Raw genomic sequence first — 24365 nt, forward strand, 5'->3', positions numbered from 1 at the left:
TCTGCCCTACACAATACATGGCCTTCCCAGCTCCACTTCTTCTCTTTACGTCAAATAGGCCTAGCTGATCACTCTTTAAATACTAATTGCATCAAAATTTTGAATCACTTAAAAACTTTTAAAAAGGCACAGGAACAGGTAGTGTAGATATAAATCAGCCTTCCTGCAAAGTTTTATGTTTTAAATACGAGTGCCTGGATATCAAAAAGCTATTGAAAACATCTGTTTTTGATACTGAAACACGGAAAAGCCGCCACCGTAGCCGCTTGCTAGAAATTATTCAAAGCAGTGAGAAACTGCACAGGACAGCCTTACTATTCTTTTTGATAAAACCACTGTATACTGTGCATGTAGACCTTAATTTTGAACCTGTATTTAGATGGCTGCCGGTTGTCAAACTTACATTCGTTTTGCCTAGCTTACAGTTCAGCAAATATTCTTGAAATTATTCTTGAAATCTTTTACCGATTTAGAAGGCGTTTTCTCTTTGTGTTAGTTTTGACCATCACAACTAACTACAATGTCAGGTCCTGTCATTGTGGAGTGTGAACAAAACTGCAAGTAAAGCATCCCTTCATCTTTTTTTTTTCTTTTTTTTTTTCTTTTAAACAGCTCTGACACCTTTTGCACCACAAGAGGATGTTCATGTTTCTGTCACTGCTGGCAACACTGCTGTAGTTCCCTGCAGACTGCCTTACAGCATTCCTCCTGCAGTTTCAGAATTTCATTTTAACAAGACATCTGTAAATAGAACTGTTGGTGAGCTTCCTTTTCCTTCAATTATGCCTTCCAAGTGTTCTACACGCTGCATGTTCCAATTTGTTCAAAATTTACTCAGTGACAGGATTTAAAAATTTGACGGAACAGATTGAAATAGCGCACATACCAAACGCACTAATCACTATATGGCCTGTAACACATGTGACCATAGATAATAAATTGTGGACACATTTCTGAGGCACAGGCACTTTACATGCATGAACGGCCAACAATTTTGTCTGTTACAAATAAAAGGTACCTGATGAGAAGAGTGCTACGTACAGATACCTCAAACTTAGCAGAGAGCGACAGAATGATGCGAGATGAGCACACTCGCAATGAATTGGCTGTGTTTAATGTATGCCTGATGCGGAAGTGTTCCCAGCTGCATCGAGGTTGGGCTCTGTATTAAGTGACCAGCGCAGTAGAGCGTATGAGGATAGCAGCCGTGTCCTCAGCCAGTAAAGCACCAAAGAATTGCAGCAGAGGATTGACGGCTCTCGCTGACTTGGCACTTCTTGCACACGATAGCGCTGAGAATCTCCTAATTTCTTTCTTTTTTCAGGCCGACACCACATAATGCCTTCTGGAGACCTGCAGATACAATCAAGCACAATATGGGACTCGGGGGTCTATTTCTGTACAGCTCATAATCCGTTGATCAAAAAGCGGCTGACTGCATTGCATAAGATCTACCTCACAGTGCATGGTGAGCCTGCTTTTTTTTGTCTACACAGCTGTAGGAAGTTGTATGTAGTGGGCATTCAAAGTGGTGTAAGTATTATATAATCCTGTGCACTTTGAACATGAAAGAAGACATTGCAGTCTTGCAATGTACATAAAAGGCAGCCTGGCAGAGTCAGATGAGTGGTTCGCAAAGTACTTAGATTGATAGCTTGCAGGACTGCTTAATTATTGTATTGAATATAAGGCCATTATACGGCATTGAGGAACAAGGTGTTCGTGTGGTAAGGTGAAAAAATTACATTGTGTGATACCTTGTTTTCCTTTCAACAAATGTTGGTAACAGATGATCGAGAGCTATTCCCGCTCCCCATTTATGACACAGCCCAATCTGTGACTAAGTACTATCCAAGGCTGGGGGCTGTATTTTTGGGCTGCTATATTGTAGTGATTCCTTTCCACGCTTTTCACAGCCTTGATTGCGGCCTTGATTGCTCACATTCAGGGATTCTTTACGCTTTTGTGTCATGTAGTGTTTGGTGGAATACCTCACTGGAGCAACGAGCATTCTGTCTGCTGACTTATACAATAACTGTCTGCTAAAATTAATGAACTCAAAACACAGTCCTTGGTCAAGTTCTCTTTGTGAAAGTTTGCAGATGTGTTCCTACCATTTGGTAACATATAGATTCAGTGAGTAAAAGTACTTGAGGTGCATAACAAAGTACAAGGCTGCAAGAGAGGAAAAAGAGCTGAAAAACCCAGAAAAGCCCCCCCCCCCTTCCCCCTCCTCTCCCGAGAAAAAAAAAAGATGGGGGGGGGGGGGGTCCATTAAGTGCAGCTCAGCATCTAATGGGTACAGGGTCATGCCTAAGGTTTAACATATTGTTCTGTTGTTATGTGGGAAAACTATCCCTTGTGTTTTCAAATGAGTCAGCAGCTCATTATTTACTGTTACTGCTTGTGTAGGATTATGCTTGCTTTGCTTCTGCTTGCATAGTATTCTGCCATATTGAAGACAATACTGTAGCTTAGTTAGTGTAAGAAGGCTGCTTGTAGAAACAAGGAATCATTGTAGTGCCAACTGTGCTTTACAATTTATTCTGCAAAAAAGTTCACACATTGATTACTTTATTTGCTTGGCTGTACCAGCAGCTCATCTAAGTGTTTGTGTTTCTGGATGAAATTGACACATACTTAATTTAAACATAATTGCTCACGCAAACTTTGCTTCAAAAATGAAATCATGAACAGCACATACGATGCCTTTGCACCTTGCCACGTAACGAACCGTGGCATGTTATTTAAATATTTTTAATTTTACATGCTGAAACATGATACGATTATGATGCACGTCGTAGTGGGATACTCTGGATTAATTTTGACTATCTCGGTTTCTTTAACATGCACCCAATGCATGATACACGGGTGTTCTTACATTTTGCCCCCATTGAAATGCGGCCACCGTATCCGGGATGTGATCCCGCACCCTCGGGCTTAGCAGTTCAATGCCAAAGCCACTACGCCACCATGGTGGGTACTGTGGCACACCTCAGCTCTGAGTAGGATTGAAAAATGCTCTTCTTTGTCTTAACAGAGCCAGCAGCTGAAGAAGTGCCTTCTTTCACCTCCGTTCCACCTGGAGTCATGAACGGGGTAACTGGAAGCAATGTCACGATGGAGTGCGCTGCTAATGGGAACCCCGCCCCAGTTTTTAGGTGGAATAAGGAAGGGGGCCACTTGCCCAGAACACGGCACAGGATTGTGCTTGGTAAGCATAATATGTTTACTGAGAAGCTAGTCTATAACTTTTATTTGCAGTCTAGAACCTTTATTTGCATTCCGCACCTACGTGCATTGATCAACAGGCTGATGCTCATTTGTGATTTAAACCCAAGTGGTGAGTAACAGTCGAGTCAGTAAGGGCCTGAGTGCAGCAACTCCCTGGCATTGCATTATTGTTTGGTTGCAATAGGTTGCACGCCTCGGTCTCTTGTAGCTTGTATGGGGCATCTAAACAAGATGAAGGTACAAAGAATTTGCGAACACTTACGTTATGCCCAGCCTTTTTGCATTTTAGATCCCAGGTGCAATTAGGCTTCGTTCACTAAGCAGCAGTCGCAAAGTAGGTGTCATAACGGTCATTCTGTGCTGGTTTTGTAAGTGCTTCTCAGTGTTCAAAGATGGCTTTTGAGAGCTTCACAAAAAGCAGCTAGAGGTAGTGCTTCTTATGATGTTTAAAATCAGATTCTTTAGATTTTCAGTTCAGAATGGCAGTTCCCATTGACAGTGTTGTCGTGGGCTTCTGTATGTTGCATTTAACATATTGAATGTAATTCTCCACAGTTTTATTTTTGTGGCCTTTCATGCTCTTCTTGCATGTCTGATGCAGGAAATCTGGAAATATTTAGTGTTCATTCAAAAGACAATGGCATATACATCTGCCAGGCTACTAATCGACTTGGAACCATTTTTGCTCATAAAATGAAGTTGGTTGTTCAAGGTGAGTGATTACTTCATAAAAAAAAAATCTTTTAAACATTAGAAAGGTTAAATGAAAAAAATAATTACTTTAATTGCCAGTATTGAAGCCATACGAAGGTCTCTCTTGTAGTTTGGCATTAACTTGGCTTAGTGTTTTGGCCAATAATGGTTATGGTGAGATGACATTACACTGCTTTAGCTTTGGAGCATACTTGCTAAGCATGCTGTCAAATATGTTGTTAAATTCACACAACAAACAAATCCACTGATGGATCAGTGACATTGTGGCAAATCAGCAACCTCTAAAACGGTGCTGCTACACAGTACAAGAAAATAACAGTGTGAAGTGCACTTACTGCTGCTTTGGTTCCACTCATATTTCACTGAACGATTACATTTTCTTGGTCTGTATCAGTCAATCTAATAGCACTTTGGCTTTATTGCTTTTCTAGTGTAGCAGGATGACCTTGTGGGCTGAGCTGCCTAATCTTGATCAACTCAGCTCTGTAAAGAAGCAAAAAGGCCTTGTTGTATGACTCATTAGGCACTCCTTTATCAAAACCACTGTAGCCTGCCATCAGCATTATTGGTCGGTTTGTGCCGTTGGCATGCAAAGTTCAGAATACTTCAATCAATGCAGTCAAGGCAATCAAGCAGTCGTGTGACGTAGACATGCAGCATTACTTCAACCTTCATAACCAAATTCAGCGTTTTTGTCAGTTGCGCGAATCCACCCACCTCTAAGAACCATATCTCTAAACTGATACATTAAGCAGTCTATGCATAGACTACATCATACATTTATTGCCGAAGTGGATTGGATTATAGTGACTGTCTGCTGCATTAGCTCTGAACTGAAAGATTATATGTTTCAAGGCCTTTCACTTTTTACTGTGCTATTTTCAGAGCCTCCCCACATCATTACACCACTGCAAAACCACATTGTACAACATGGAGGAGAGCTTCGACTGCAGTGCTCAGTACAGGGTAACCCGGTGCCTACAGTCCATTGGCTTCATAACGGCAAAAGGGTGCATCATACATCTCACATCACAATATCAGGTTAGTACTGCCATCTGCGCTGCATGTATCTGTACGTACTATGTGCTCTGTATCTGTTGTTGAAATGTGGGCGTTCTTATTCAAGCTTTTTACACGAGAAATGAAAGGGCAATGCCTTCAGTTTGCTTTTGTCTTTACTGGTCTTTATTACAGCACCAATTTTACTTTTGTTGTTGCTGAACATTGATTTACGGCAATGGCCAGAGGTTGATGTCGGAAGACATTTGCACTGTGGCCTTCTTGAATTTAGGAGCTTGTGCTCATTGCTTATTTAAAAGGAAGCTTTAGCTCAGGAGCTCCTACATAAATGCGTGGCAATTAATAAATTGTTTTTCTCGGCAACCAGTGCTTCAATTATTATAAGATTTGTTGCATTTAAGGTTAGTTAAATTCTAGTGACTGTAGGAAATTGATTTCATGTTTAGGCTTCCGTTTCTTTAAAACAGCAACTGGCTGAAAATTCCAAATAAATAAACAAAAAGCTTATGTACGAAGTTCTCAACTGTAACTCAGCAATAAAAAACGATATCACAATTCTGTAAGCTGCTCCTAATAATATATTGCAATGGACATAATTTATGTGTTAATCACCGCTGTGAAATATGTCATTAATATGGAAGTTGGACTTTTACAAAACCCTCTTAAACATTGTAAGTTTAACATAAGCTCTAAATTCATACATATATTGTATTTTTGCACATATAACCCACAAAAGAATTCTAAGAAATTAGCAGCAATGTCGGGGTGCAAGCTATTTGCGTATTTGGACTTGAAGTGTGGCTTCACGGCAACGCACGCCGAACTGCCGTGAAGCCACATCTTAAGGCCAGGTTCTCTGCCATTCAGCTTTGTTACCTCCTAGGGAGCCCCACCCTTGTGTGTCAAAGCTCTCGTCTCCTCTCCATGGTTGCTCATTCTCCTCTTTATGAATCTCCATCTTGTGTTTAGTAGTTACTGAATAGTGCACGGTGACACTGGCAAACTAGAACTCTGATCACGATCAGCTGCGCTCAGCAGCCGTCTTAGCGCAGCATAAGCTGATGATAAAGCTACTACGTGGACGAGTCGTGCATCTGTGAGTGTATACTTTTTGCAAGTATTTTAGCGTGGTTGTACACTCTAAGAAAAGTTTACACCCTTTGAGTCGTATCTTGCCACACAACAATAAGCGTCATCTGTCTTGTCTGCATTTCCTTTCTTTAGCGCTGCGAGCCCAGTACTTCCCAGTAATGAATGGCATGCACGTTATCAGCATGACATAGCATTGCCGACAGGAAAGTAGCGGGCGCGGCATTTTCAAGAAAGGAAACGCGAGCAAGGCAGATGACTATTACTGTTGTGTGGCGATATACACCCCAAAGGGTGTAAACTTTTTTTAGAGTGTATGCATTTAATTCCGTGGCTTAAAAGCACCAAATTTCTTTTTCCCTATGTCGCAGTAATGGCGGGGGGGGGAGGGGGGTGTTTTACGCTGTAAAATACGGTACATCACATTTGTTCGTTTGGATGCTTCTGCAGATGCAGTTTACAGAACTGCGATGTCCATTTGTGATACAAAGATAAAAATGTGTAAACTTCGTGTTTCAAAGTTTTATAACTTACCAATTTCTGAAAATTTCCCTAAAGACATCCAGACCCTAAATCAGAGTTCTGCTTCCTAATGGCTCTTTAATTTAATTTTCTCTCTCATATAAAACAAATTTCATTCATATCAGTCCACCTATTGTCTCATGAAAGTATATCTGTGTTTTACATGAATTTGAATAAGGAAATCAGAGTTGGCCCTGAGCTAAAGATTCCTCTTGCCTCTTAAGTTTCAAAGTAATTGATATGTATTGTAATATAAAATATATTTTCCTCAGGCTGGCAGCAACTGAAAGACAAGTTTTGTTATTGCAGTCTAATTGCTGCAAAACCAAATGTGACCATACTATTTTTGTGGCAATGCTAAAATGTTCTATTGAATGTTAACATCATTGCAAAGTGTTCTTTTTACCAAGTTCTGAACATTATATAAAAAAATACTAATTAAAGTAAGTGCTCATTCTTCACTATTGAACAGTGTCATATGTTGTACTTGTTTATTGAATATTAAAGTGTAGGAATAAAGAGGTGCTGCTAGTTTAATTTCATGAGTGGTTTTTATTTTTTTGTTTGTTTGTTCTGTAAACAAGCACAAGTTCTGACTTTTTGCGTTGACCAGTTCCAATACTGTGGCAGCTGTCATGAAAGTTGAAGGCATGAAGGAAGTTATAAGTGATGTCAGAGGCAAAGATAAATATTATTGCTTTTTTGGTGTTTAGCTGAATAGGAGGCAACTACACAGAGGTCTGAAAGGATAGGGTAGATGTTTGAACACAGGACCAAGCGTTAAGAAGGAGAAAAAAGTTTAGTAGCTTTGGAAGGATATCTTAGCTTGATGTATGGCCACTGCGATGTTGTACCTAATGCTGCTGGTGAACATTTTCCTGTTGATTTCTTTCTTTTTTGTGGTCTCCAGAAATGGGAATCCACATCAGAAAGATGACGAAACACCAGGGAGGCATGTACCAGTGCTTTGCAAACAATTTTTTGGGCACTGTCTACTCAACAGCGCATGTCACGGTCCTGGCTGTAAATGAGTCTCATATTCCTGACAAGAATGGTTTGTCATCTTTTTTTTCTCTCTCTCTGAACACTGTAGTTGTGTCATTATTAGCCATTTTTATGCATAATAATATACGAGAATTTTTTTCTTTTTTTCTTTCCCCCCATTTCAGGGGAGGATGAGAACGAGCCAGACAGCATCAATGGTGCAGCAGAAAATGCTGGGAAGAGAAAAGACACTCATAAGAGAAAAAAAAACAAAGGAGGTACAACAATTTTTGGTCCACAAATTTGAATTCAAATCCAGACACTACGAGGTTATTGTTGTCAGGTTAAGATTGGCCACAGCATGGTTGTCAATACATCTGTATGTGGATCAGTTGGTCAGTGAGGTAATAGCTAACTGTGCATGTTATGACTTCTAGTCTGCACAGAAACAAATAGCCATACAACTTGCTTGTAGAATTACCAGTGTGTAATCTGCACAGTGTGGCCCAAGGGTGCATGCCAGACTGTTCTGCAAGTGTAGGCATTGTGACATACTCGCCTAATATACACCATTGTCACTGCTGTAATTTATTGATTATATTAAATTATTCTTTAATGATTGTGCTTCATTTTTATGAACTGGGTGTTTAATTTTATTAAACTGGAACACAACCTTACAATGCTAATGTTCACTAAGATTTATGGGCATAATACTGCTGTCTGTTCTAAATTATATTAATTGTTTAGGGTCAAATTATGCGCTTTTACTTTTCCCCTTTTTGCCTGGACAAGCTCAGTGGTAGCATGATGGCATGACTTTTCTTGACATTGTGAAATTAACATGAGGACTTCACTAATTAATGGCCCATGCCTACATGTATTCTTGATAAATATTTTGCAAAGTTCACAATAATGCATGTGTGAGGTTTTATTGCAGCGAAGTTGTGTCACGTAGTGCGGTTTTATTGTCAAGATACTGCCATGACAGCAAATGGAGTAACCATGTTCTGGTTTCCCGGTTGCAGTGAAGTTGGTGCTGCCTTCCCGGCCTGAGATATCACGCCTCTCAGATGACTCAGTGATGGTTCGTTGGAATGTGCCACACAATGATGGCTTGCCCATCTCGTTCTTCAAGGTTCAGTATCGAGATGTGTCCGTTCCACACTCGCACTGGAAGACAGTTGAGGAAGATGTGCCCCCCCATATCCACTCCCACGCTATCGCGGGTCTCAAAGCAGGTGATCACTCATTGCCTTTATGAAGCCAGACCTTTGTGCTGTATGAATTATCTTCCTTTGATTCTCATCATTCATCCTGCCAAGTGCGATCTTAGTCACAGTAGGGTTCCTTAGAGCCTTTGACGAAAGGCAAGAAGGGGAGATTAAAGGAATTGCTCCAAACTAGGGCCCTACACATCTATGAAATTTGGAATGAGCTTGTTACACTAGTCTGCTGCATCATCCACTGCTTCATGTTGCTCAGCCATGAATTTAGCAAAATGTTTGCTTCTCGAGATAGCTGAACCTCATAAACATCACACAGCCTTCACATAGTGCTACCGCTTAATATATTAGCACGACCACCCTAGCCTCCTGTTAGCCTGTTGTTAATACTAAGTAGCAGAGGAAATAGACCCAAAGGAGAATTTTGGCAGAGTCAGTCGCCAGCCTGTATTTGTGTGTTGTTTTTCGCTTCAAATAATAATGCAAGGTGCAATCACTTATGTTGCTCTAGACCATTTAGAGAACTGTTAGCTAGCTTTGCCTGGCATTGTAGTTCCTCAAGATGTGGCAGCCAATTTACTGCCAAAAATGATTATTAATGTGCAGCTCGTGCATTGCTATTTCTTTTGTACAGTGTTGCCCATTGTGCTTAGCTCAAGAGCAGGAACAGTGTGCTGGTTTCACGATTGTGACTTCCAACTATTTGCTAGCCATGTTATTTTTGCTATTAGTGCTTTGCAAGAAATCAGGCTAAAGAGTTTTCACAAGGGCTGATTGTTGTTGTAAATTTAGAGCATGGTGGGTACGTAATCGCTAAAAAGGAAAAGCCACTCGGAGGCACAGAGAGCACTAATTTATATGCAGTGGTGGCTGTTACTAATGCATGAGGGAGTCGCTGGTTGTGCGTGGTGGAGCAACTCTGTTCTCTCATGTCAGAATTGCATGGCATTAATAGAATTGTATAACTTGTTAGCGCGGAAACAGACGACTAGGCAGAAGGGAAACAGCAAAGCTTGTGTATATCGTTTCCCTTCTGCCTTGTCCTTTGTTTCCGTGCTGGGAAGTTGCATCATGGAGTACCAGCTAGCCCGATCTCTAATATTGTTAATTCATTGAATGAATGAATGAGTGAATTATATAAATAATTGTGGGGTTAAACACCCAAAAATGGCACAGTTGATTACGACAGTCACTATAGCGAAGGGCTCCAGGTTAATTTTTACCACAAGGGGTTCCTAAATATGTACACCTAAAGCATGATGCACTAGCATTCTTGCATTCTTCGTCCATTGCAATTTGGCCATTCTGGTCAGGAATCGAACCCGCAACCTTGTGCTAAATAGCAGAGCGCCATAACCACTGAGATCGCTAAGTTATCGCAGCGAGTACAGCATACATTCCAAAGATTTTCTCAGTATGATGACCTTGGCTAACATTGTCACATTAGCAGTGGCCGCAGCAAAAACATTGCTTTTGGTGATCTGTTGATTTCGGTGGAGCTTGATGTTTTTTGACGCTGGTTCTTTCTGTCGGCATTTACAGGGGGAAGGTACAGGTTTCGCATTGTGGCTGTTTATTCCAACAATGATAATAAGAATGGGCCAAACTCTATCAAGTTTCTGTTGCACAAAGACCCTCCAAAGAGGAAGCCCATGCAGGGACCCATTATTCGACGTGTCAAAGCTGAAAGCTCAACTGCTATCACTCTCTTTTGGGAGGTAAGTGGCTGCTTTTCTCTTCTGGAAAATATCTCATTCATCTCTCGGTTCTCGTGGACCTCACAACAGCCAAGTCATTTCACAATATATTTGGCTGCTACAGCGAACATTTCTGATTAATTACATCAAAAATGTGACATTTGTGCATCTTTTGGTGTTTCTTCAGATGCTGTCTTTCTTGTGGTATTTCAGTGTTGTGTGTTATGCATTATGATTAATTTTCTTTCCCTGCACAAATGTGTTACTTGCATTTGCAACAACTTCAATGTTACAGAGTGTGTAGCGCAACCTTGAAGGTGTTTTTTTCCCTCTCTTTCTATCTCTCTCTCTCTACACATTTTTTGTCAGCTTATAAACGTAACATAATGACTTCGGCTTTCTTTTTCTTTTCTCCCCTCCTGTCTGTACTAATTATTTTTATTAAAGTGAAGCTTTCTTTATAAACCTTCCCAGACTTCTGTAAGCATGGCTGCTGTCTTTCCGAATATCTCATACCTTTTTAAAAAGATTGAATTGCATGCTCGATGGTGGAATCAAACCTCGGTTCCCTGCACAGCAACCTGATGCTCTAACCCGCAGGCCACCATCGCACGTATACTTCTACTGTGCCAGTGCCAACTAGCTCTTTGAGATGATCACCGCATGTGTCATGTTACAAGGTACGGATGCACGAGATCACATGTGCATGCCCCTGTTTCCTTTGCGCCAAAGATGCAGGAATGAAAAGGCAAATTAACCACTTCACAAAAGCTTCGATTCGGTGGATTCCAAAATGTGCGCTGGATCTGCATGATTATTTGGTGCTTTCGACCTGTGGTCTTCTTGCCTCTACTATTTGCATCTGCCCCTCTTGGAAAGCAGGCAAGTGTTGTGTTCTCTCTTGCGGCGCTTGGCAGCCTGTTTCTTTCTTCTTCCTTTACTGGCTGCGTGTTCTTTTTTCCCACCCAACAAAATACAAGACAAGGCTGTTCTGCTAATGTAAAGGAGAAAGCAGGATTAGTAGTAACGTCATCCTTGTGCGCTTGCTGCAAAGCGTGCAAAATGAGGTAATAAATTTGTTGGTGCCCCAACTAGAATGAAAATTAGATTGATTGCTTGCAACGGTCAACCTTGAAATAGCAGAGGCTTAGGACACCTTTAATGTACCATGAATTAGTTGCATGTGATGTCACGTACACTCTTTATGGTGTGCATTGCAGTGTGATGAGCAGGTGAGACTAAGTGAAGGTCAACAAAGGAGCATTAGGTGAGGGTGCAGCATTTCACCATGATAGTAGTGCATCAACAATGTCATGATGACATCAGTGCAACTTGTATCTGCCCTGTGCAAAATATAGTGGCAGTTTACTTGTAACAATGTCGGCAAATGCCAGATACTATAAGTGTGGGCATTGTTTACCACACACCAGCATTAAGGCTTGTGAACTCTGCCCAGCCAACTGTATGTCATTATGATCTGATTTTTCTAGTTTTTCGTCATTGTTTTAGGTAGACTTCAAAGCATAGCCTGTTTCGTTAGGAAGGAAGTGACCCATGTGACCTGGACATTTTATTCGAGAGCACTATTGGTTTCAGTTGTTTCATTTATTGCACATGTCATCCCTGGCATCTCTTTCTCTTCTTTGTGCAGTACTCAGACCTGGATGCTGTAGATGTGGAAGGCTTTTACATCTACTATAGGCTGACGCAGAGTGCTGGTGACTACCTAAAGATCACTGTGGCTGGCTCCAACACGCGCTCGTACACCGTCAGTTACCTGCTGCCGGACACTTCCTACGACATCAAGATGCAGTGCTTCAATGTGGCTGGTGCCAGCGAGTTTTCCAACATATGCACCCATAAAACGCTTGGTAAGATATAATACTGATGTTTTTCTGACATGCATTGGCATGTCTCTGCTGAATTTTCGTAGATAGCCGCTATGTGACTTTTGGGGTACTTGAATATCGATATTTTCAAATCGAACGCCAAATATTATTTTGTTTCTAGACATCGCAAAATAGAAAGGTTGCATGGAGTCAGTCTGGCTTTAAAGAAAGCTTATTTGCATGGCACACGTAGTAATGCTGCTCACGAGAAGTCTTGTTAATCACTGGCACATCCAAAATCCCCCCCCACCTCCCTCCCCCCCTATGATTGATAAGCACATCTGGAGTCTTACACTAATTCAGTCTGTTACGTCTGAACACTACTTGAATTTTTCAGCGCTGCCCTCCATGGGAGAAAAAAAGGTGACTCCAGTGCCGGACCTGCTGGCGTCCTCGGTGTCTGGTGACAAAGACCTCCTGTACATTGTTCTCGGTGTAGTTTCTGGGGTGCTGGTGCTTGTGGTTGCTGTGTTTGTTGTCCTGTTCATCCTGCGACACAGGCACAAGAGGCAAACCTGCGCACAGGGTTAGTGAACACTCTCATGGCATGTATCGTCGTAGCTTGTATTGTGTAGTGCAAGCTCAAAGACCTTAGATAATATCGCAGCATGCTTTTTCTTTTAATGCAGATGTTTGGGTTACCATTCTGGCACCTCTGGTCTGATGCTTTGTTTTGCATTGTTCCTCTGTCTGCATTGGTGTTGGTGTAGTAGCAAACAAATGTGCGGGGGAAGCCAAGATAAACTGAAAGTCAGTCTCTTGTCTCATTTTATGAGGATGAATCAGAAAGTCCTTGCCCCTATTTTTTATTAGCCAAAGTAAGGTACATGCTGGTAATTACAAAGATGCATATTATTCTACGTACCTTCCACTTTTTCCTCATAGTCCCCACACTAGTTCAGACATTTGTCCCATTGCAGCACTAAATTTGAGATGCTCCTGTGGTAAAGTTTGTCCAGCTGACTGTGGAACCACTGTCGGACTGCTGTCTTGGCTTCATCGTTGCACATAAATCGCTGTCCCGCCAGGAACTTCTTCAGCGGACCAAAAACGTGAAAATAACTAGGGGCAAAGTCCAGACTGTGTGGTGGGCGGCGCAGACTCTCCCAGTGAAATGACCGGAACTTGTCGGCGGTTCTGATTGCCACATGTGGCTTGGCATTGTCGTGGAGAAAAACCGCGCTGTCCACATCAAGAATCCTTCGGCGTTTTCGCCTGATGGCAGCCAGCAGACGTGTGGAACAATAACTGTCGACATTGACACATTGACATTGTGTGACATTGACTGTCGACTTTGTGGCATGAAATCCAGCAGGAGTGGTCCTCTGTGATCCCAGAAGACCATTAACATCACTTTCCCAACAGATGACACTGAACGGAATTTTTTTGTCACAGGCGAACCCGTATGTTTCCACACCATGCTCTGCTGCTTTGGTTCCGGCATGAAATGCAGTATCCACATTTCATCACCAGTAACAATGCAGTCCAGGAAACATTTACCCTCCTCGACATACCATTGTAGACGATTCAGCGAAGCAATCCTTCTCTTGCCTTTCATCATGTCATCCAACTGCTTAGGCACCCACCGACTTGCAACCTTCCGGTACCCTAAGGACTCATGAACGATGTCGTAAGCACTGCCATATGAGATGCCAAGCTCCTGGGAAATGTCCTTGAGTTGCACACACCTATCTGCTTTCACCATTGCATCCACATGGGAAATGCTATAGTCAGCCAACAACGCATGTGGCCTCCCCGAATACTCGTTGTCATGCAAGTCTTCACGGCCTTTTGCGAATTCACAACACCACCACCTCACACTTCTCAAAGAGAGACACCTTTCCCCATAGGTGGGCTGCCTCTCCGTGTGGATTTCTACGGGCATTCATCCCTTTCTCTGTAGAAAACGAATCACACTTCATTGATCGTATGCCGTAGACGTGTGAAGCACAACCTCTATCTTGAACAACTGACGGCAGCGCCGTGCTGCGGAGCTACTAGCAGATAAGGCCGGGCTAGAAAGGTCCAAGAAAGGTCCACCGCTGGGAATGGATATGTTGTGTTCGCTTTTACAGCTGTAACTTGGCTTTAAAAAATAAATAAATAAAAATTAAAATTAAAAAAGGCGCAAGGACCTATTTATCTGCATGCTTAGCAATATTCATGTCTTTTTTGTTCTTTTGTTTCTTATTGTTTTTTTTAGGTGCAAGTGATCATAACAGCAACTTGCAACAGAATGGCCATATGGGGAATGGGGATTATTTCACAACGCAAAGTAGGATCACCATCAATCCTCTGGATTCAATTGAGGTAAGTCCGTGTGTAGGACTATGGAATGAAATAAGGCTTTTGTTTCTTTCTCCTCTCTCAAGCTATCGTGTCACTGTGGCAGAATTTGTCGAGATTATCTTGACTGAATGCTTATTATTCCATCAAAGCTGCTAGCACTGACATTGCCATGCTGTGCTTTACGGGTACATCTCTAGGTGACAGTGCTGGTTCATTTTGCAGTAGAATGACCATTGTTGCCTTGCTGCTAGAAATAGCTTGTGCTACTTGTTCATTTTGAGGTCACAAGTTGCACAGAAGTGTTTTGTAGCTGCTCTGTTTAGTACCTTGCTTAATGCTGGTACTTGCCCGATTTGTACAAAATGTAGGGAATTTTATAAGGTGAAGAAAAGGATGTAGGAAGTTTTATAAAGTGAAGATTATAACTCTGCATTCTCAATAAGGTGTGTGATTGGGAAACGTTGATTAGTATCATATAAATACAGTGCATTTCTCAAAAATTGAGCATATAATACAAGCACATTTCTCTAGGTGATTTGTGTCTTTAATATGAAATACTGTGCTGAAGTAGAGTACTGCAGTCTGAAACAAAAATCTTGCAAAATGTATAGACTTTATGCAAAAGCACATTAATAGTGTAGAAGTGTACAATATATATGCGAAATTATGAAGCTCCCATACAACATGGGGGAGGGGGGGAGGCTCATTAAGTGGATGAATAAGATGTCCATTTTGTATAGGCTAGATGACAAGTAGAAAAATGTTTGTGTACTGGCAGTGACGTCATAGTAACATTTGTACAGTTGGACCTCATTATAGAGAAACAGGATATACTAACATAATGGATATGGCAAAGCAAATGAAAGTCCCCCTTGAAATCTCCATAAACATTCCATGTATTCCTCACCTCCTTTTAACAACGTAGTAGTGTCCTGCCAATAAATATAATGAACTAGACTTCGTCTTTGGAACCAAAAAATATGAAACCCTTGCACGCCGAATTTATCACTTTCCGCGAGGGAAGGCACACATTCAGTGCAGAAGTTCACAACTCCTGTGAGTACTCCTTCGAGCAACACTGGCCTTTCTCACCAGTGCACGTAGCAGCCACTCATTATCGCCACCACACTTCTCTCTCTCGCTACAGCATCGTGTAGGCTGATGCAGCTAGGCGTGGCCTCTGAGATCGCATCGGTGCTTGTGCAATCTTGGAGGCCACAAGTCTGTTCAGCCAAGCTGGTGCAGCGAGGTTCATGCAGCGAGGTGCGCGAGTGGTGAATCAGCCTGAATTAGCTGCGTAGTTGGCACATCGTGTTCTGTGTTCTGTGTTGCTTGACTACGATGAACTTCGCTCGCATTGCAGCGACGCACAGTTATGCCAGCACTGTTACGCACTGTTAGGCCATGTGTTGCATACACCAAAGATACTTTTGTTGTTTTATTAAAATTTCACCGCATACGTGGCCATGTAGCTGTTCTGTGCTCCACAATGCAGTCTTCTTCTATGCATGTTTAAGGTTGTGCACACTATTGGGACTGTATTGCAGTGAAGGGAAACAGTGTGTACAGACAAACTTCAGTACAGTCGCCGACCGATTTTCCGGACCTCGCGGGGACCGAAAAATAGTCTGAAAAATTGAAGAGTCCAAAAAACTTGTTCAACCTAAAAGGAAGAAAAATTTATTAGGCTTAGAGCGGCTTAAAAAACTCTCTAATATTGCCTTGTCTCGTACTAAGTTTGGAAGCAATCAGACTTGCCTGCATTTGCGCAAGAGTGATGTCATCTCCATATACAGTCAACGAGAGCATCACTGCATTGGCAATCTCTGCCAACGGAGTTTGCCATGGAGATTGAAGAAACGAGCCACGTTTCTTCACACCACTTGGCTTTCGTGAAGGTGCAGTTGGTGATGCCGATCGCACAAATGCAAAGCCGCACAAACACACATAAAGATGCGACGTCTCCGAGACCCTTCTGCTCAGTGGACACACCACGTGCAAAATAGCAACCGAAACTTTATAAAAAGAAAAAATAACAGATCCTGCATTAAGTGGTTATGATGATAGTGCTGACCGAAAAAAAAAGGAAGAAAGAGCTGGAGCATTGTGTCAGCCAAAGAAGAGCGGGCATGGCCTCCGAGACAGGAGGACGGTCGTCGCGCTCTGTTGATAGCAAGCACCTCCGAGACTATAGACTGGGCAACTTGAAACCAAGCCAGTGCAAAATCCAGCATAGTGGCCTCCAAGATCAGGTAGCGTGGCTTAGGGTGGGCGATTTCGTCCAGAAAACCGAACTTTGAGGCCTAAATTCATCCGAAAAATTGGTGGCAAAAATGTATTAGCTCTATGGGAACCGTGATAGTGCATTTATGAAGTCCGGAATATACATCAAGTCCGGATTTTTGGTGTCCAAAAAAATCTGTCTGGCACTTTATAATGAAATCACGCTTGCAGAAAAAAAATTGTAAGTTGCTAATTTGGTTAATTCAAGATTTTCAAGTTGCAGTAAAAATAATTTTTAAAATTTCCAGAATACTCTTGGTGGATAGTATCTTGTCATTAAGCCGTTATAAATAAATCACGAGAAAATCGGGCCATAATTGCGCTAGTATGAGTGTCAGCTCGTGCAATGCAGATCACGCTGGGAGCAAAGCATCGGCATGGTTCATGGTGTCCAAGACCAGATGGCACGGGCATCTGGTGATGGTGTAAAAAGATACAAATACAGTTACACTTCGATATAACAATGTATTTAACTTTTCATAACTGCTTGTTCATAGAACACCATGTATTTAGAACCTCAATATGACGAACTGTGTTTGTATGTGATTTCAACGTCACAAAATTTTGCTTCCGCCGCAAAAGCATGCCGAGACAGTAAATGGAAACTTCTACGGACGAAGATGGTCAGATAATTGATTGAATTTAAAGCAGCTGCTTGCAAACGCACCTTTAAGTCGCATGTGGGTGGTGCTACAAGAGCGACCACCGCCAAAGTGGAGTCGCATCATATTCTGTATAAAGTTCAAGTGCAATAAGATCCTATCGCGGCCCGCGTACTTTGTGTTTTAGGTGCGAGTGAAAGCATGCGAGGGTGGGACAATAAAAATGGCGGCTTCACGAGTGCCGCCTTCCTGCGCAAGCAAAAGGAAAGAGGGGGAGGGGAGCTCGTTCGCTGTAAAGCAATCAAGCGCATACGTGAGCCAGGGGGTGAGAATCGATCGGTGACTGTACTTTTTCGGTGACTGACTGTAGTTCAATACAACAAAATTTCGATATAACGAAGCAAATTGCCCATTTTACGCACTTCATATATAGAGGTTTAACTGTGTCTGCCTTCCTTGAGAAAAAAGAAGTCGCAGTTTTCCCTGAAAGACGAAACATTGATGGCGATAGCAAAGAGACAGTAACACGAAGCAAGGTTTGTAGTTTTATCGGCCATATAAATTGTAGTAAGCATTCGCTTGTTAATTGAAGTACCGTATTTGCATGATTCTACCGCGCCATCGATTGTAATTCGCAGTTATATTACCGCCCAAATATCCAAAAAGTAAGTAACGGAACCTGAGTCGATGCATACAGTGTTAAAACTATATTATGGAACATACCAAGGCACAGAGACACGCACACAGCTGAATCTTAGCGGCTAGTGGCTGAGTCCAACAACACCTCCTTGTCACTGTCTACCAATCACAAGAAGTCATATTCAATTCCATTTAATGCATTAGAAATGTCACACTTTTTGACACTCGCGCATCCATCGTCTGCGGGAGGGCATTCCACGCACCATGGACCCACCTTGCAATGTCTCCGAGTGCCGCTTTCTTGAAACGAATCCACTCGATAGCAGTGTAGCTAGCTACCTTGCATTGAGCTTTCTTTTTTTAGTAAAAATCAATTTCATTTTCTATATTGAGTAGAATTATTTACGATTGAAATGTGCATGCAAATTTTAACGCACCTTTTGCTTTAAAAAATGCTAATTAAAATCATGCAAACACGATAACAAGCGCGGTGTCATGCCCGCATGGGTAAACATAAACGAAGCTTACTCGATGACCATGAACGCTCGCTGTCATAAGGCGGGCATCATGAAGAGTGCCGGCAAAGTGGAGCGAACGCTTCGTGCTGTCTTTCGCTTCACCGTGTCTCCTGCATACGTATCGACAGTGTTCTTGCCGCTCAAACTTTTCATGTGGCAGGATGCGTGTCAATAGCTTCTTTCTAAGCCGACATTTACCGTCTTGCTAGATTTACCAGCCATACAGGCTCCAAGTACTACCACATGCTTGAAATGACCAAGAACTCCATTAAATCGAAACTATGGCACGAAAGTACTTGATAAAATTGCGGAAAAAGAAACACGGATTTCAGTAGAACTAAGATCAGGAAATGAGTATAGTTTGTTACATCGCAGATTTGGTTTGATGTTGGTTATATTGAGGTTTGACTGTATAGAGAAGTAATTTTGGCTCCCCATCCAACTTCATATTGACAAAGTTTTACTGTATTTGCCTAGTGTTTGGCACTATTCTCCATGTGAAGAGACGGTTATCAGCTTGTTTATGGCAGTGTTCATTGCGAGCAACATACAAGTTGTTTCAAATGAAAGCTAACCTTTGATCCAGCCATGTGCTCATGCTATTGAGCCAACAGTGTTTCTAATTAGCAAAGAAATAAAAATTGTTTGGCAGCTTTAATTAGTTCAATATTGACTGATGTATGTTGCAGGAAGTGTAGAGAAACACTAGTGATCTGTCATCTATGCAGTACTAATAATATTCTGGCTAACTTCTTGTTTAGTAGATGGTATATAGAATGTTTGTTAATTCACTTTAAGCTAACTGTGCATAAAAAAGGAAGTTCCAACTGTGATGCACATCTTGGTTTCACGCAGAGCCAACCAGAACTGTGTGCACTGTAACCTGGAACACATATATAATAGTTATCTAATGTATAACACAATTGCTAGTTGTCAGTGCAATGGAGGGTTTTTCACTATCTTGAAGTGCTTTTTGTTGCAGCTTTCAGAGCTCTCCAGGGAGAAGTATGCAGCTGCCATAGTGACACAGATCTCAAATGGTCACAGGATCAGTCCAATGGATTTGAGTAAGGTCACCAGAATTTACTTGCTGTTCAGTTGATCATGTGCTATGTTCAGTGCCCTCAACAAATGTTCATTCTCTGCTAAATATGTGTGCATGTGCTTGCACACACATGCAAGCATGCACAAGTGATAGGGTAGAGGGAACATACGACATTTGGAAGTATCTAACCTCACCAGGAATATAACTCTGAGTGGACTTTTCTTTTTTGTATGTGAATATATCTAAAAATATTAACATAATGATTTTAGTGTGAATATGCCAGGTTCTAAAACCACCAGCCAAAGGCTCCAGAAAATTAAAACATGCGCAGGCAGTACTTTTGAAATGGGTATTCTCGGGTAAAATGGAATGATATTCTGGCATGATCACTTTCGGAGCTAAATCTTTCGCTAAAACATGGCGGCTCTATGGCTGCCATGTCGGCTCTCTGATTGGCTGTTGAGAGGTCACGTGTATTTAACTTTGTGCCTTAAAGTGGAAGTGTTGGGAAGTTTTGCATTTTGCACTTTCATCGAGATGACAAAATCTGACGTGGAGCTGCAGGTTTTTTTGAATAATGCATCTGCAATTGCGTGAATATGTGGTGATGGTTGCCATGTCAGCTTGTTGATTGGCTGAAGGAATACAGTTGACTTACATTAATTCGACCCTTGCATAACCGATGAAATCGATTAAATTATCCGGCAGGTCGAATTAAATAAGGTACACACATACAATGAGATCACAAAGCACTTCTATCTAGACCGCAGAATGTACAGCACACCTCACAATAAACTCACCAGCCCTCAAGCCCTCACGTTCAGAATGCTTCACACAAACACGTACCCCACGCAGAACAGACTACATCACTACATGCCTGACCTATACAAAACATCGTATTGTGAAAATTGCCATAGCACACTAGATGTACATCACTTGCTCTGGCCGTGTGCTCGGACCCACGCAAACAAGGATCAAGACTCCGCCAGGCTACAAGAAGCATTATGCAGCACGGACCAGGTGGAGCAGCTCTGGGCTGTCCAGCGAGCCCACGATGCAGCCAAGGAGTTACAACTCCCGGTCCCAACGTGGGAGTAGCCCGCTCTATGGGACCTTGCGCCCCATAGCTCGCAGGACCTTTCATTAAAGTTATTCCATCCATCCATCCATCCATCCATCCAAAAAAAAAAAAAAAAATGCCAAAGCACACCATTGATTCCTATGGCAGTAATTGCCCAATTCTACCATGCCCCCAAATCAAATGCACACCCACTTTATATGTCCAAAGAAGAAAAGTAGCCTAGAAATGTCATTAAAACATCTAAACAAAGTAGAAGATTAATGCACACCTGATTTTCTAGGATAAAAAGTGGGCAAAGGCCAAATATTGTTTGCACAATGGCGGCTGATTTTCTGAAGTCAACTCTGCCATATGGTTTTTAAGGTCAACTTCACCGCAATAGTTCAGTTTTATGCGGAAATGCATATAACCATTGTTAACGCTGTTTTGGTTTTGGTGTCTGATTACACTGGTGAAGGCAATTTTGGGCCCATTTTTCTTTAAAAAGAAGATACGCTTTATAATCGTGTAATACCGTAAGCAGACATTGTGAACTACGGTTATTGCTTCAAAATCTTTTTAGCGCAGCTCAAAAATAAGTGTATGTTCAACGCATGCACTGTCCCCTAGGCTCCATCGAGATGGACACTGCCACTAAAGGGGTCTGTCTCTATTGGGGTCACTGTAAAGGACAGGCGTGTGCACGCTGACTAGTCAAGTTTGAATTACCCAGTGAAGGCCAATTTTTAGATTGAAATAACGATAGTTTGGGCCCATAAATATGCATGGTTGTCAGCCGAGACTTTCAACCAAGATGAAACTTATCAAACGGAAGTCTAAACGGACTTTCAATCTAGGTCAAACGAAAGTCTACAGTATCACTTGAGTGCCATTTCGTAAACGTCGATTTGACTTAACGTGACATTCCACTGGGTCACCATTTCAGAGATGTTTTGCCATAATTTGTGGTGCGGTGAGCCACATGAAATATGTTAATGAGCGCCCATATGTCAATGGTGGCCCAAGGGTGTGTGCAGTGAAACGTTGTTGATATGTAGCCACTTAATAAGTAATTCCAGTTTAGATATAGTCGCATTGGATCCCCCGCCCTGTCGCCATTGAACCTAATATATTGGCTGACTACTCAAGTCGTAGTCGATTAATGCATGCCAAACAGTTAGTGTGCAGTATTTACTTCATTTTTCGGCACATACAAGTGTGGAATCGGCGAAATTCTGTGCACGCAGACTATAATTTCAGGAGGCGAGCATCACCGCCAACATAGACACTCTCTTCACTTGCCCCGTCAAGCCTCTGCTAGTGAAATTCCATCCCTGCATTCTCCCATACCAGAGCCAGAGGATTGCATGACAAATATGTCATGGGCCCCACCTTTCTTTTTTGTTCTTCTTCTTTTTGTTCCGAGTGGCGCACTTCCAGTGACGGCCTAATGCGCAAGCTGTTGCGTTTGTCTCGTTTCATGAACACCTGATTAGCAGTATAGGTCAGTGCCCCAATCACGAATACTTAAGCAGGCGCAAGAGGACGAAGAAGCATGATCATGGCGCTGAAACACATAAATGAAATAGTCTCATTCTCTGCGCATGCAACTGCATGATGTGGGAACATGCAGACGAACTGGAAGTACATCTCTAAGTTTATTCGATTCAGCCAAATTTCTCTGCACCTATTAACGGTGCACTGCGCCTAGGCCTTCAATTCCCCGAGGTGCGGTGGTGCACCCTGCACCCACATGCTCAATTAAACAGGGTGCAAGGTGAGGTGCCATTGTGGTGCAGTGCACCCTTGAACCTTGCAGTGAGTGGGTGCAGCCCGGAACACCTTAACTGGCACCACCTGCACCTATTCGTTAGTGGTGCCGTGCACCTCTTCTGAATCGAACAAACCTTTTCTTGCTACAGTATGAAACAAAGCAAAAAATATGCAGACATTCCGTTTATACGTTTTATCATTTCTCAAAGATTTAATTTGTCTTTTGAAGCAACAGATTAAACAAATAACTGATGTTGCCTCGAATTACTCTCAAAGTCACCTGTCGCTATGAATGACATCACAGCATGGCCACGTATGTAGGTACACTTGCGCGATTGATGTTGGCTCTCCGGCTGGGAGCACGGTGCCCACGGTAAGAAGAAAAAATGGCATTTGGTCAGAAATTTCAGCTCTTTCTGCATTACCTGGGAATGTAATACTCGGCAGACATGATCGTTAGCGCATTGTATGCATGGCCAGACATGGTGAAGGGGCCCTGTAAGACCTCTGTGTGGTTTCTTCGAGATGTCGTCAGTGCTGTTCTTCCCCTTTGACCACCATATTTGCACAATTCTACCGCGCCACCAATTATAACACGCAGTTGTACTACCGTCCAAATATCCAAAAACATAACTTGGTGCCAATTCTACCACGCACATCAAGTAACGAAACCTGAGTGGACATGTAACGTCCTGAAACTATATTATGGAACATACAAAGGCGCACGAACATGCACACAACTGAACCTTAGCGACTATTCGCTATCGTAGTCCGACGACACCTCCTTTTCCGACCACAGACAGTCATCCTCAGTTCCATTTAATGCATTAGAAATGCCACATTTCTTGAAGGCTTGTGCACGACTGTTTGTGGGAGGGCATTCCATGCACCATGGGCCCACCTTGCAATGTCTCCGAGCGTCACTTTCTTCAGACGAGCCGTTCGATCCGACGAGTTGTTTTATTTTTAATTTTTTTCTAAGAATTGTTTCGTTTTTAGATTTTGAGTAGAATTAGTTATCATGGTAACGCGCATGCAAATTTGAATACAACTTTTATTTTAATAAAGTACACGTTAGAATCGTGCAAATACGGTATATGGCAGCGGTATTTTTTTGCGTGATGGAAATATTATCAATCACTTTGTCAGTCTTGTGCTGATGACTACTCTTTTTCTGTTTCAGGTGCCGAAGACATCATAGTGAAAGCAGAGGACGTTTAGGAGAATCTCATTTGTATTTATAACACGAGAAGTTGGAGTGGAGCGTTGCTATGCAATTTCTGCTGGACATACTACAGTGTACAATGAATTTTATATACATGTTTATTAAATATTCATATCATTTGTCTTTCACTTTTGTTCAGCTTGCAAATCTGCAAGAATTATCCCATTTTTGACAAGGAAACGGTCTTGAATGATGTAAACATGCCAGTGTTCAGCTTTCTTGTTTTGTCTAGACATATATCCCTTGCAAGAAGCCTCCACTTCCAATGAGAAATGGCTTGGTAAATGGCACGCAGGACAGGAGCATTGTGCAATGTCTGCTAACGTAACACACTTATATTGTAGAGAGCAAATCTAAAGTATGTTGCTGAGCAGACTTGACAGGCTCTCTCTCTCTTTTTCATTTCCATAAGCCCCTGTGCCGAGGTTTACTTGGTGAATAAGTGGTTTTAAATCAGAAGGAAAGTGTGTCATATATTGAACATCTGTAGTACTTTGCAAGTTTGTAAACAGCAAATTAAGTACTTCTGTAGTTTATTGTAATAACAACAATATGAACA

The 24365-nt window shown here is 42.0% G+C and overlaps 1 protein-coding gene across 2 annotated transcripts in view; it reads left to right on the plus strand.

Moving 5' to 3' along the window:
• LOC142582955 (interference hedgehog-like) overlaps window positions 1–23934 on the plus strand; it is a 33024-nt gene extending 9090 nt beyond the window's left edge. The window contains exons 4-17 of one of the 2 annotated variants that reach the window (XM_075693115.1): window positions 613–759; window positions 1325–1468; window positions 3041–3214; window positions 3836–3946; window positions 4834–4989; window positions 7490–7633; window positions 7749–7841; window positions 8589–8801; window positions 10329–10504; window positions 12135–12354; window positions 12710–12898; window positions 14576–14682; window positions 19686–19775; window positions 23765–23934. In XM_075693115.1, the coding sequence (XP_075549230.1) occupies window positions 613–759; window positions 1325–1468; window positions 3041–3214; window positions 3836–3946; window positions 4834–4989; window positions 7490–7633; window positions 7749–7841; window positions 8589–8801; window positions 10329–10504; window positions 12135–12354; window positions 12710–12898; window positions 14576–14682; window positions 19686–19775; window positions 23765–23782 (1982 nt within the window). In that variant the 3' untranslated portion in view covers window positions 23783–23934. The remainder of the gene's footprint in view (window positions 1–612; window positions 760–1324; window positions 1469–3040; window positions 3215–3835; window positions 3947–4833; window positions 4990–7489; window positions 7634–7748; window positions 7842–8588; window positions 8802–10328; window positions 10505–12134; window positions 12355–12709; window positions 12899–14575; window positions 14683–19685; window positions 19776–23764) is intronic. The other variant, XM_075693114.1, reaches the window with a different exon arrangement.
• Window positions 23935–24365: the final 431 nt, after the last annotated feature.

The sequence above is a fragment of the Dermacentor variabilis genome, chromosome 5, assembly GCF_050947875.1.
Source record: "Dermacentor variabilis isolate Ectoservices chromosome 5, ASM5094787v1, whole genome shotgun sequence".
In the NCBI taxonomy this organism is placed as follows: domain Eukaryota; kingdom Metazoa; phylum Arthropoda; class Arachnida; order Ixodida; family Ixodidae; genus Dermacentor; species Dermacentor variabilis.